At 33.8% G+C, this 13,915-nt stretch overlaps 1 protein-coding gene across 2 annotated transcripts in view; it reads right to left on the reverse strand.

Moving 5' to 3' along the window:
* The window catches only part of mipol1 (mirror-image polydactyly 1), a 97,033-nt gene that overhangs the window by 55,956 nt on the left and 27,162 nt on the right, over positions 1 to 13,915 (reverse strand). For both annotated transcript variants that reach the window (XM_051132649.1, XM_051132648.1), the window contains exons 3-7: positions 13,775 to 13,859; positions 12,743 to 12,822; positions 7,668 to 7,881; positions 6,463 to 6,601; positions 1,872 to 1,977 (exon numbers count right to left, since the gene is read on the reverse strand). In XM_051132649.1, the coding sequence (XP_050988606.1) occupies positions 1,872 to 1,977; positions 6,463 to 6,601; positions 7,668 to 7,881; positions 12,743 to 12,822; positions 13,775 to 13,859 (624 nt within the window). The remainder of the gene's footprint in view (positions 1 to 1,871; positions 1,978 to 6,462; positions 6,602 to 7,667; positions 7,882 to 12,742; positions 12,823 to 13,774; positions 13,860 to 13,915) is intronic.

A 13,915-nucleotide genomic window follows, 5' to 3' on the forward strand; every position in this document is an offset into this window, starting at 1 on the left:
AATAAATTAATACATGAACAAATAAATAAATTGACAAACTAACAAGTAAAAACAACCAAAAAATGAACCATGAGCCAATTTCCAATGCATAATTATGAACAAAAACCACTAGCAAACATAAATGACTCAACGGACGAACAAATTAACGCAAAGGAATAAATTAATGAATAAATGAACAACTAAATAAATGAACAAACAAACAAGTAAAAACAAGCAAAAAAAAGAACCATGAGCCAATTTCCAGTTCATAATTATGAACAAAAACTACTAGGAAATATAAATGTCTCAACGAAAGAACAAATGAATGAACTAATGCAAAGGAATAAATAAATGAAGAATTGAACAAATAAATGAATGAACAAACAAACAAGTAAAAACAAGCAAAAAAAAAAAAAAAAAAAAAAAATTATGAACAAAAACCACTAGCAAATATAAATGCCTTAACGAACAAACAAATGAACAAACTAATGCAAAGGAATAAATAAATTAATACATGAACAAATAAATAAATTAGCAAATTAAATTAATAAATATAAATGACTGACTACACAAACAAACAAATGAACAAACACAAACAAAGAAATGAATTAATTAATTAACAAACAAACAATTAATACAAATAAAATGACAAATTAACTATTTTCAGTGCAATATTACACACAAAGGCCACTAGCAAATATAAAAGATTGAACAAACATACAAACAAACAACTGAATGAACGTGAAAAAAGAACCAATTAATAAATAAACGGATGAACCAACAAGCTAAATTATCTATGAACCAATTTCCAAAACCTTATTGCACACAAAGGCTGCTAGCAAATATAAATGACAAACTGACTGAGCAAACAAATGAACAAACGAAAAAAACATGAATGAATGAATGAAATAATGAACTAACAAATGAAATGAACCATGATCCAATTTGCAAAGCCTTATTACCCATCAAGACCACTAGTCAATATAAATGAATGAAGAAATAAAAGAATTACTGAATTAAAATGGAAAAAGCACACATGAATGAACAAAACAACAGACAAAGAAGGTACAAAAAAAGAGGTTTGATTAAAATTTGCGCTGATTTCGATTCACACACAACCTGACCTGCACCAAACTCAAAAATCAAGCAGACAGTTTGGTAAAATCCACAGGATCTTGGCATTACCAAACGGTTCTTTGGCACGATCTCTAATCCCACCGAAAGCGGCACAGTTATCCATCACTCGCATCAATTCTTTCCTGCATGTTACGATAAACAGTCATTCCCACACTAAGCCACTACAAAGTTCACAAAGCAAATCAATATTGCTGGAATTTGCTGATTAAACATCTCCAACCCGAACCATACAAATCATATTGAAATGAGGGCGGCGAATACATGCATTATCATCGCCTTATTAAATGAACAATTTGGCTGCCTAATTGCGTGTCATATATGTCACGTGTCACGTATATCCGTTTAATTAAACTGTGAGATGGCGCTTTTTAGCTAGTTAAGATCAAACGAAAAGTGAATATTGGCTAAATTTAAATATTTGTTCAGCAAAGGTGAGGAGCGTGTAGATTTCATTGACACAATAATCAGTTACAGAGACGAATGATCACAGGGCGCTTTATGTTAGACATACTGGTTTATGTTTACAAATGTCAAAGTATGCTTTTCTCAGGTTCTGCTGACATGTACTAACTAATTAATTAAACGTGTTTATTCTTCAGCTGTGTTGGAAGGTCAGACGTTTGCATTTAGAGATCTAGCCAATGTCAGACATCACATTAAACACATAAGAAAGGTAAATGCTGCCATATTAAATGAGTCTACTTATTCTTGATTGCCTCCAACCATATTTCCATCTTTTCACCCATGCATCCTACCTGCTGCTCTCTCACTGGCATGTGCCTCAAGCTCGGTCTCTTGTAGCTGAGAGTCCAGAAGCTTGGTTTCCAACTCTTTCTCCTTCAGCGCTAACTTGTCCTGGAGCTGCAGACACATACGAAACATAAGTATAAGTTTAGAACTGAGTTCATTCATACTGATGAGGTCAAGAAAATAAATAAATAAACAACACAAATACTTGGTAGATAAACACTAACATTTGTTTAGTTTGTGTCACTTTCTTCCAAAAACTGTAAATTAAAGGAATAGTGCACCCAAAAATGAAAATTCTGTCATCAATTACTCACCCTCATGTCGTTCCAAACACGTAAGACCTTTGTTCGTCTTCAGAACACAAATTAAGATATTTCTGATGAAATCCGAGAGCTGTCTTTCTGCATAGACAGCAATGCAACTGATATGTTCAAGGCCCAAAAAGGAAATAAGGACATTGTTAAAATAGTCTATGTAACATCAGTGGTTCAAAGTGTTTTTATGAAGCTACAAGAATACTTTTAGTGTGCATAGAAAACAAAAATAATGACTTTAGTTAACAACTTCGAAAGTGCACGAAGACTATGACACGGATTAGAAGAAATTATTAAATAAAGTCATTATTTTTGTTTTCTTTGCACACAAAAAGTAGCTGACTTGCCATCTATGCAGGGTCAGAAAGCTCTTGGATTAGGTCAAAAAAATTTATTTTGTCCTCAGAAGATGAACAAAGATCTTATGGGTTTGGAATGACACAAGGTTAAGTAATTAATGACAAAACATTTTTGGGTGAGCTATCCTTTTAATAATAAAATTATATGAAATGGCAGAACATTTCAGGTCATAAAATTCACCCAAAAATCAAATAAAGAATTACCAAAGCTTTACTGTGGTCAAAAACACAGTAAAACAGTAATACTGTTAAATATATTATTACAATTTAAAAATACTCATTTTTTTATTTGACTAAATAAAACAGAATTTATTCCTGTGATGCAAAGCTGAACTTTCAGCATTATTACTCCAGTTTAAAAATTATCCTTCAGAAATCATTCTAATATGATGATTTGCCACTCAAGAAGCATTTCTTATTATTATCAATGTTAAAAACAGTTGTGCTGCTTAATATTTTTGTGGAAAATTACAGTCTTCCATTACAGTTTAATTTCCATTGTTTGAAATAGAAATCTTTTGTAGCAACTTTGTAATGTTTTACTGTTAGTTGTACAGTTGCACTACATGAAAATGTGGATATCTGAGTTGAGTAAACTTAAAATTTTAAGGCAGCACGAACACTTACTTTTTTTTTTAAGTTGAAACAACTTTTTTCCAAGTTGTTTTTTTACAGTGTGTCTTTGCCAAACTAAAAGTATTAATTTCTTTAAATAAAACATTGCAATGGTTCTAAAATATATAGGTTTAATTTTCTTTTTGCAGAAATCAATTGTTATTAGATGAATTATCACCTGAATATCATAAATTGGCATCTATTGGCCACACTTTCACTGGAAAAACTTGTATTGGCCAACCACAACTTTATAACCACTGCGTCAAGCTTTTGTATTTGTATCACTACATTATATAATTCAGGACTTCTTATATAAAAAAAGAGGAACTGTCATGTCTTGGCTGTAAATCTGAATTGGTGAGCGATATTTTACAAGCCTCTCAATGATAGATTTAACCTCCTGTCTTAAATATTTTCATCCCGTTTGTTTTTGTCCTCCCGGACTTTGAAAACATGATGGGGTTGGGCCAGAGTCCTCAAAGGGTTCTCTCAGATCACTGCCAGCAAAAACACACTCTTGGGACATGTTCCTGCCCCTCTGTCAGGAGTCACAACTACTTGCAAACCAGGGACATCAATTACAGTCGTTTCCCCCTCTCTGACCCCTCTCCGACGCATCTCCAGAAGGGTGCAGATATACCACATACACTGACTAACACAATTTCAAGACTCTAGTCCTATGAAAAAACAATGATGTAGCAAGAATATATAAATCCAAATGTCATGCATTTTACTAGAGGTCAACAACTACCTCTGCCCTCTTAGATTTCAATCCCTTCCCAGCAGTGTTGGGGAGTAACTAGTTACATGTAACATGTAACTGTTTTTTCCAAGGCATTGTTAGATGCTAGTGTTTTCTCTCATAACTATGCAAACATTATTTATGTTATGATCTTGTTATGACATATAACGCAACTGCGCTCACGGTGACCCGAGTTTGATTCCCGTCTCGAGGTCCTTTGCCGATCCCACTCCCCTCTCTCCTCCCAGCTCTTTCCTGTCATCTTTCTACTGTCCTATCACAATAAAAGCCCAAAATATAAGTAAAAAAAAAAAAAAAAAAAAAAAATTCTCATTCGGGGGCGACTTAAGTCAGTGCTATATGCTTGATAATTTTTCTTGGCGGAAGCTTTGAGTTTGGTTAGCTAATAAAATATTAAAGCTTAATTTAATATTATGTGTACAATTTCTTAATTCTGTCATCCTGGTATCGTGGACTTGCTCTATACAAACGCAGCTGCTGCCATTTTTTGTTTTGTACATTGTAATGGATTATAAGATAACTAACAAACTAGTACTACTACTTAATTATTTATGTGGTGAAATGTTGTGTAAGAAAACTGGTATGACTGCAGTGTATCCATAAAACGTCTAGTTTGAACTTGCCGTTTGCTAGTAACAGATTTCTTCATGGAAGCTTTGCATTCAAATATTTCAACTCAGATCAGTGTTTAGTGTCTAATAATTTTGACACGAAACATCTAAATAATCTATCAAGCAGCTGTGTAATAAGTGAGATAATGTACATTCAGCCAGTTGTTATCGCAAAATAAAGACGTATATTATCCCTTACTTATTATAATCTTAATTCAAGTGATAAAGGATTTTGAAAGTCTGACAGTAATCAGTGTTAAGTGCTACTGTTAGCAGCCAAATTGTTCATTTAATAAGGTTAACTCTGCCTGGTTTAAATGTTTCAAAATGATTAACAGTTGAAAATATTAGAAATTTAGAAAAGTAAAAGTAATCAAAAAGTAATTAAAAGTAATAAGTTATATTACTTTAATAAAGTAATTGAAAAGTTACACTACTTATTACATTTTAAATTAAGTAACTTGTAATCTGTAACCTATTGCATTTCCAAAGTAACCTTCCCAACACTGCTTCCCAGACACCTGACGTATAGTGATGAATTTTTACGATGCAATCAACTCCTGATGAATTAAACTAAATCCCGCCAGCACATTATAAAAGTAAAATAGGTTGTAAGCACTAACTTTACAGATAATTTGGTTATTAAAGAGTTCCTTTTCAAGGACTACACTACACACAATCCTGAGGCAAACGCCACCAATCACAGAACTCTACCATGGAAACACAAGTTGTTGCAATCAGCACAGTACAGATATTCTTCAACTCAAAGCTGGCTAGCTAAACAACATTTGGTGACAATAGCTACCTAAAGTTAATAAGTTAATACAGGATGTATCATTAGACTATAAAGGACATTACTGCCATTAGATAATAAAACTAAAGAGTGAGTGTGAACTAGGGGTCAACCGATTATCGGTACCAATATTAAACATTTTTATGGTTATCGTATTGGCCATTTTTAAAACTGATTTGCCAATAAAAATTTTTTAAAGCATTTAATAAAAAATGTTTTTGTCAGAGCCCTTGTTATACTTAATTTTGACATTATTGGCCTGACCGATTATTGGCACCAATATTAAGCATTTTTATGGTTATCGGTATTGATCATTTTCAAAACCGATTTGCCAATAAAATAATTTTTAAGCATTTAAAGAACGTTTTTGTCAGAGCCCTTGTTATACTTAATTTTGACATTATCAGCCTGGCAGATTATCGGCCCTAATATTAAGGATTTTTATGGGTATCGGTATTGATCATTTTCAAAACTGAATTGCCAATAAAATAATTTGAAACTATTTAAAAAAAGTTTTTGTCAGAGCACTTATTTTACTTAATTTTGACATTATCATCCTGGCAGAATATCGGTACCATTAAAGATTTTTATGGTTATCAGTATTGGTCATTTTCAAAACTGATTTGCCAAAAAAAAAAAAAAAGTAAAGCATTTAAAGAAAGTTTTTGTCAGAGCCGTTGGTATACTTAATTTTGACATTAATTTTCATTTTTACACCAGATATACAGTATATATCGGTTTAAAATATCGGTTATCGGTACTTGATCTGTAATATTCTGTATAGGTCCTGAAAAACATATATATTATATGGTTGACCCCTAGTGTGAACTGCAATGTTTGTCACTGTCAATGTTTGCTAATTCAAGCTGAGTTACTAGAAAACACACATCCTGAATACATTTAACAAACAACAAAAGTCTAACAAAAGTCTATGTTGCTGTTGCAGCTTTGAAATTAAATTAACTTTAAAAGTAATGAAGGACAAGACTAACAAACTAAATCTGAAAAAGAAAGCTCGTCTTGCCTCTGATTGGACGAGCAGATTACAAAACAGTTTCTAAAACAAATCAACAAGTAAAAATTCATCCCCTGGTGAAGGATAAATTAGGCCCAGAATGAATTTCTCAACATGTGAAATCACCTTCTTATTGAGGTCTCTAAGGGAATCCAGCTCCTTCAAGAGAAAGGCAATGTTTTTCTCTTTATCCAGAACTGGGACTTGCTTTTTGGATTCGCTGATAACTTTGGAATTTCCCTGGTCCTCATGAGCATGAGCGTGCCTTCAGAAAAGACAAAAGTTCATTAGAAACACTCATATATTAGACTCCCAAACGGGCAACAAAAAATGAATCATTCACATTCTGACATGCAATTATCAAATACACAAGGGATGCGGTCTCCCACTTTCAAGAATATTACTGTGACTTATTTACTTTGAGATATTAGTCAAATCATACAGTTGACCTTTAAGGTAATATTAAAGTATTACTGCACTGTATTGCGCGGTAAATTACTTCCCTCTTGTAGCCAGGAATCCGATTCAGTTCTTATTAAGGAGGCAAAGAAAATGCATTGGAGTCTATATTTATAGTTTCATGCTGCAATATAATTAAAATCATCTTACAATGGACAACCATGCTAAAAGTGAATATTACTGCTATATTCATATAAAAGCCTTTTTGATAGTACTTAAAACAGATGAAACTAAACAACTGTTGCATACTAGATACATTTACGACAGCACACTACCTAAAAGTATGCAATATGAATACTATGCACAGTATGCACATTTCTGTACACATGGAACAGCCGGATGACCTACTACATTTGCGTGGTGGCTATGTAGAGTATCCCACAATGCAATGCACTCAATTTGATCACTTCAAGAGTGAAATATTTTTAGCATTTCTCCTTTTTGCTTTACTTGATGTGCTTGGCAAAACCAAATGTATTTTTGCATAAAACAGAATTAAAATAGTATAACTTACTATAAATATGAACAAAAATAAAAAAATATATATGTAAATATATAATTATGTAAACAATTATATCTAAAATTAAGTATGTAAATATGTAAAGAAATAATAGGTTATAATTATTATTAGAATTGAACATTAAAATTAGCAAAATCATGTAAATGCAGTATGTAGTATGGTAGTATTCCATTCTAAACATTGCTTTAAACCGACAGGAAAGCTAAAAGAAAAAGTAAAAACACAAAGGATGATGCTACAAAAGCTGCAAACTAAAATTAGAATGAACTTTTTAGCCCAAATAATGACTGAATTTTGAATCCTCAGTGTAAGTGAGTGTGTCTGTGGGTGTGAGTCTCTCTGTTCTCCTGACCTGAGCGCGGCAGACCCTGCCCTGCTGATGCGAGGTGTGTGGACCGGACTGCCGGCTGTCTCGTTAATATCCTGCTCCTGCTGTGATGCGGGTCTCTGTGGAGAGCGTCTCTCCTCCTCCATGATTCTCACTTCAGCTGCAACTAGGCCTGGCACGGGTGGGGGTGGAGGGAGTCTAAGCGTCAAACCTTCTCTGGGCCTGGGACTCTTAGAAGCTGCATGAAAAAACAGAGTAAGAGTAAGTAAGAGCTACAATACTTAAAAAGAGCAAAAATAAGTTCCTCTCTTCGCTTCTATAGCACCACCAGGTGCTGTAATGCTCAGAAAAGGACAATGAAATTGCACTGTATTACTATAACCAAACGATGTTCAAACCAATGTTGGCCTGTGATGACCACTGATTTGACCAGATATGCAATATGGAGCAGGAGAAAATGTCACACACACTGTTCATTTCTAATTCATCTTTTTGTTATATTTGTGACCAAGGACCACAAAACCAGTCATAAGGGTCAATTTTTTGACAGAGAGATTTATGCTTTATCTGAAGGCTGAATAAGCTTTTCACTGATGCATGGTTTGTTAGGATAGGACAATATTTGCCCAAGATACAACTATTTGAAAATCTGGAATCTGAGGGTGCAAAAAAAAAAAAAAAAAAAAAAAAAAAAAAATCAAAACATTGAGAAGATTGCCTTTAAAGTTGTCCTACTGAAGTTCTTAGCAATGCATATTACTAATCAAAAATTAAGTTTTGATATATATATTATATATATATATATATATAAATATATACAGCACTGTATGTCCGCGCGCTGGCCACAAGGCTATTGGCACCGACAAGTTTTGATATAATTACGGTAGGAAATTTGCAAAATATCTTCATGGAACATGATGTTTACTTAATATCCTAATGATTTCTGGCATAAAAGAAAAATGTTTAAAATTGTATCTAAATTATACATGTAAAAAAACAGGATCTCACAGGGCTGCAACGTTATGACAACAAATCTTTATTGCTCTTTATATTGTAATAATGATTATTAATCTCGATATAGAAAACAATATAAAACATTTTTGTTTTGATTTGGGCATGTCACACTCGGGCTTCATAGACAAACATCGGTCCATGATGTTTGCCTAGTCTAAAACAAGTTATGCAAAAACTCCCATTATAAATCACTGAAGCTACGAAAGTAATCTTTTATTTAAATCATATCCGCACTGTATTGTTTATGAGGGAATTCACAAGCATTCGTGAAGCACTCCAGCGTTTTCAGTGTTGACTAATCTAAGTGCCTCTGATTGGCCAGTGCATTCCTAAGTTAAACAGAAATGCGTTTGATTGGTTACAAGACTCAACGCTGCACAAAACAGCACATAAAAGCAATCTGATGCAGTGTGAACGAATCTAAATGTAATTTATTTTCACATTTCAATTTATTCACAACAGCCGTAATACATCGTTTAATTCTGTCCCTTCGTCCTGAATTTATGGGGCATTTTTGTTCATTCTGGTGGCATTTTTGCCACAAGCCCTCATTCATTTCCAACCCTGTTCACCACCATGGCTCTCAAATCTCATTTATGTGATTAAAATATGTGCATATTCACATTTGGCATACTGTGATTGGTTATGAGACACTTGAGAACAAATTACATTTGGGGTTATTTACTTCAAATCGGGTGTGAGATATCTTTAAAAAACTGCCATATTTAATGTAAACATAGGAGAACTGCAGTTAAAGAAAAGATTATAATTGACAAATTACTTAAATTTACGCTTTTTACTCAAATTACTTGATATTAAGATTTTTTGAAGCTTTTAGTCATTTTTAGATCAGACTCTGATCACTACTGGCAGTCATTTTAAGGAAATTAGCATTAAAAAGGAAATAAAATCAGAAATGTTTGTAAAATGTATTTTTAGGTAAACAACTCAATTCAAATTTTGATTCTTTTATCCTCCATAATTACAAGCTAGTGATAAAAAAGATACTGCTTTCAAACAGGTTTCCCAAATATTCCCTCTTTCTGTCATTGGTCGGCCAAACAAATGATCCTGCCCCAAACTAATGCTATTGGTTGAGTCAATATTGGAATGCTCAAACAAATAAAGCATGTTTTAAAAGTGCAACACTTGTTTAGACTATTCACTGAAATCAACCTAAAGCTGACTCTGCATATAAAAAACATATTTTAGTATCCAGAAAAAGCTTCAGCAGCTAAATGAAAAGGAAACCCACAAGAAAGACGTTGCAACCGTAACATATAAGACTTCCATTCTTCTGCTGTGAGATTACAGTCTGACGGTTTGAAAGGCAGCTCTGTTGGTTGGTTTGCGTCAGCTCTCTGAAAAGGAAACTAGGTCTGGCCGTCTTTCACGAGGGAATGTGGCGATCCGTGCCGAGTGACTGGCAGGAGGGGGAAAACGAGGTCTTCTGTCAATGTTTCTGTAGCGCTCAGGGCCAGAGATGCAGGCGGAGAGGCAAACACAGAGGCCTGTCTCTCTGGCAGCTTTTCTGAAAACGCGCTTTGCACCTCAGGGAAAGCTGGATGTAACCCGGACCGTTTGTGATCAAAAGCAAAAAGCGACAGCCCTTGTATCAGAGACTAGTGTGAATTTGTGATGACAACAACTAGTCAAGATAGAGACTTAAAAGACTACTTTTAAAGGTAAAGGGTGTAATATCCAGGTAAAAAATAATGTCTTTCAAACAGGTTTCCTGAATTTGTCTCCCATTGGTCAGCCAGACAGACAGTCCCTCCCTAAAATTAACGCCATTGGTTGTGTGTTGCTGGGTGGGGCTGGTCGGGATGCTCAACAAACAGAGCAATGTTTTGATAACGCCACAAAGCCACAATGTTTACACATTTCAGTGGAATCAACCTACAAATGGTTTCCTTACAGCAGGAAAAAAATTACACACTTCAGCTTTACGTCTACAAGCGAATTAAAGAGATAGTAGCACTAAGTGCACACACAGGGTCAAGTGCTACACAAAAAAGCCGCGTGCGATTATAAAATATACATAAATCAGCTCAACATCAATGCAATTCAAATGGAGCAAAACTCAAACATGGAGCGCTTAAATCAAAAGCATCAAAAAAGGGGGAATCATTCGGCGTTAATAAATGCGTTGTGATGCTCGAGTCTTGCGACCACGATGTCCAAAAAGCTCCAGCTTAGTCGCCACAATTATTTAGCGAAAGGTCAGGTTTTGAAGTCGAGATCAGGGAGGTCTGCCTCATGGCTTTGTTGCTAGGGCTCTGCTCTCAGGATTGCTGGAGACAGTTATTAGTATTCCCCGTAAGACTCACCCGTGCAAACACCAAATTCAAACCATGAATAATAACGCCAAACACACTTATAGAAGCCCTTTGTCACACTGCAAATATGCGACTTTTGGATACATTGTTCCCTAACCTGGGTTACTTCTTTAATTTTATCTCCCTCTCCGGGTGTCTCTCACAAAGGTAACTGCCCCTGAGAATGTGTGTTTAAAGCGCCATTTCCCTCACAAATGGGGTGAGCGGGGCTTTTAATCTAAGTGTGCAAAGTAAAGGCCCATTTCCTATGGGAACCGAGTGAAAAAGGACTCAACATTTAGAGCAAATTCAGAACTGAAGAACCGGCTCCCTTTCGACTGATAAGTGTGAATTTGAATTGAAATGGCCACAAACCACATGATTTTGAAGTGGGATTTGAACTGGAATGGCAGGAAACTCAGAAATGACCTACATTTGTAAATCACAACAATAAAACTGGGCAAGAATAGAAAACTCGGATGTTCAGTTTAAGGTTTCGATCTTATCAGCTCCATTTTTTAAAGACTTAATTAAGTCTTCTTCCACAGAGGTCCATAAAAAAGGTAAAAATATAAAAATATTAATATTATATTAAATATAACTAATATCAACTATTAAATAAATTAGTGCTGGACAACGATTAATTGCATCCATAATAAAAGTTCTTGTTTGCATAATATTTGTGTGTGTACTATGCATATTATATGTGTATATATATATATATATAAAAAATACACACACATGCATGGATATATTAAAGAAAGATATGTCATGTTTATATATTAAATATATTAATATATAACATTAACTATATCAATAAAAATATATACGTGCAAATATTTTTAAACATATATTGTATGTGTGTGTATTCATATATACATAAATATACACAGTGCATGCACATATATTATGTAAACAAAAACTTTTATTTTGGATGTGATTAATCACGATTAATCATTGAACAGCGTTAAAATAAATTAAAAAATTTAAAATCAGTTAACAGAGATTTAAAAATAATACATATGTTGTTTAAACTGTTTACTTTTTTAATTTAAAATTTGAAATGCAAATTTGAATTCTGAATTCCGTTTGCTGCCAATTCAAATTCAGCAATTTAACTGCCATTTAAAAAATATTCTAAATTCAAATCTAAATGGTGCAAATCACCAAAAAAAGACATTTTATGTGATAAATAAGGGGGGGAATTATCAGACTTGACCATTTCCTCCATTCACGCTCTCAGCAGTCTCGTGCCATCTTACTAATGTCTGTCACTAATAATCAAACACAGGCTGATTAACCGCCTGCAAAAAGATTGAAGTGTTTCACCAACAGCCCAAATGTATATTTGAGCAGCGAGGCAGAATAAATTTGCATATCAGGAGCATCTGGTGAAGGGTTGGTAAATACTCTGTTTATCTCTCATTGTCATTCCAACCAGTCTATCTAAATAGTGGCTCTTCCACAGCGTTACGGACTAGGTGAAGTTATTACGGAGCAGCCCGGCATTATGGAATAATGTAAATAAATGTTTATGTAGATAAATGAATAAACAAACAAATACATGTAAATAACTCTTAATGTATTGTATAAGACATTTAGCCATAGGAAACAAGCCTTTAGTGATAAAAACAAATGCAGGAGGAAATGATTGTAGCATAAATAGTAAACAAATGAGGCAATAAAAAAAAGAGCCTTTTGTTATGATTTGTTGTGATTTGATTGCAATTATCATGAATATAATAAAACTAATTTATAATTTATCACCTTGTACAAGTTTCTCCTCCAGGGCTTTTGATAAACTCTGACATTGAGATGTAGCTGAGGTAGTTTCCCCTAAGGAGGATCTGAAAAAAAAAAAAAGTGAAATGTAAATACGCTAAACAAATATATAAAATAAACACTTTTGCACTTGTGCCCTTCGATATCTAACAGCAGTGCACTTTGTCTGACACACTCAGGTGAAGACAGGTACAGGATATTGACAAACTGTACATCAATGACACTGCTTTGAAGGAGCCGCATGTTTTGTTTCAAAGCGCTGAGTAAAGCGAGGACATGAAGCAAATATCAAAGACCTTCAAGAGTTCTGACCCAAAGAGGACAGAGTTAATTCTTTTTACATTTGTACAATTCTTCTGCAAAACAAACACAACAATGTCAGAAGTAAATAAAAATACTACTTAATTTGCAAATATGTTTTGCTTTTAAACACTATAAATGTGACAATATAGCCAAAATGTACATATTGCAATCTAATTTATAATTTCTGCAAGCACAAATAAAAAAAACAAATTGTTAACTTAAAATATATAGATGTAGATAATGTAGAATTTACAAAAGTACAAATTTAAATTGTTCAGTGATGTTATTCTTAGCAAGTTTTCTATAAAAACAAACAGCAATTCTAGTGCAAAAAGTATAAATCAACAAATTTGTCAGAAATAATAACTTTAAAGCATAAACTGAGGCAATTCATTACTGAACTGCTCTAAAATAATTAACATAAAATCTTTCATTGCATGCATATTGTGCACAAACATTTCACCTGCAACCAATTTACATTTGCGTCACACTAAAGATGAACAAACTAACCTAGCAGCTGATTTTTAAACATTGTAACACCGTTTTGGATTTAGAAAACACATCTCTGCAAAGATATCATTACAGCGTGTAATCATCGCCTGCAATGTACACTGATAAACATTTCGCACATATTAAAAAATCGTCCTTAATTGTAACATGTGGAAGAAAGCCATTGACAAACAGTGTAAAATGAGCCGAGGAAGGCATCTTTACCCAAGTTGTGGTGTGGTCTCTGAACAATGGTGCTTTACAGGGGACGGCAGCCTTTGTTTCAGTTCTTCATTGACTTTAGGATTAGCTGGAAATATATAGAAGGGATATGATTAATTTCACTGCGGAAAAAAAAAATGCTTT

This window comes from Labeo rohita, chromosome 17, assembly GCF_022985175.1.
Source record: "Labeo rohita strain BAU-BD-2019 chromosome 17, IGBB_LRoh.1.0, whole genome shotgun sequence".
Taxonomy (NCBI): domain Eukaryota; kingdom Metazoa; phylum Chordata; class Actinopteri; order Cypriniformes; family Cyprinidae; genus Labeo; species Labeo rohita.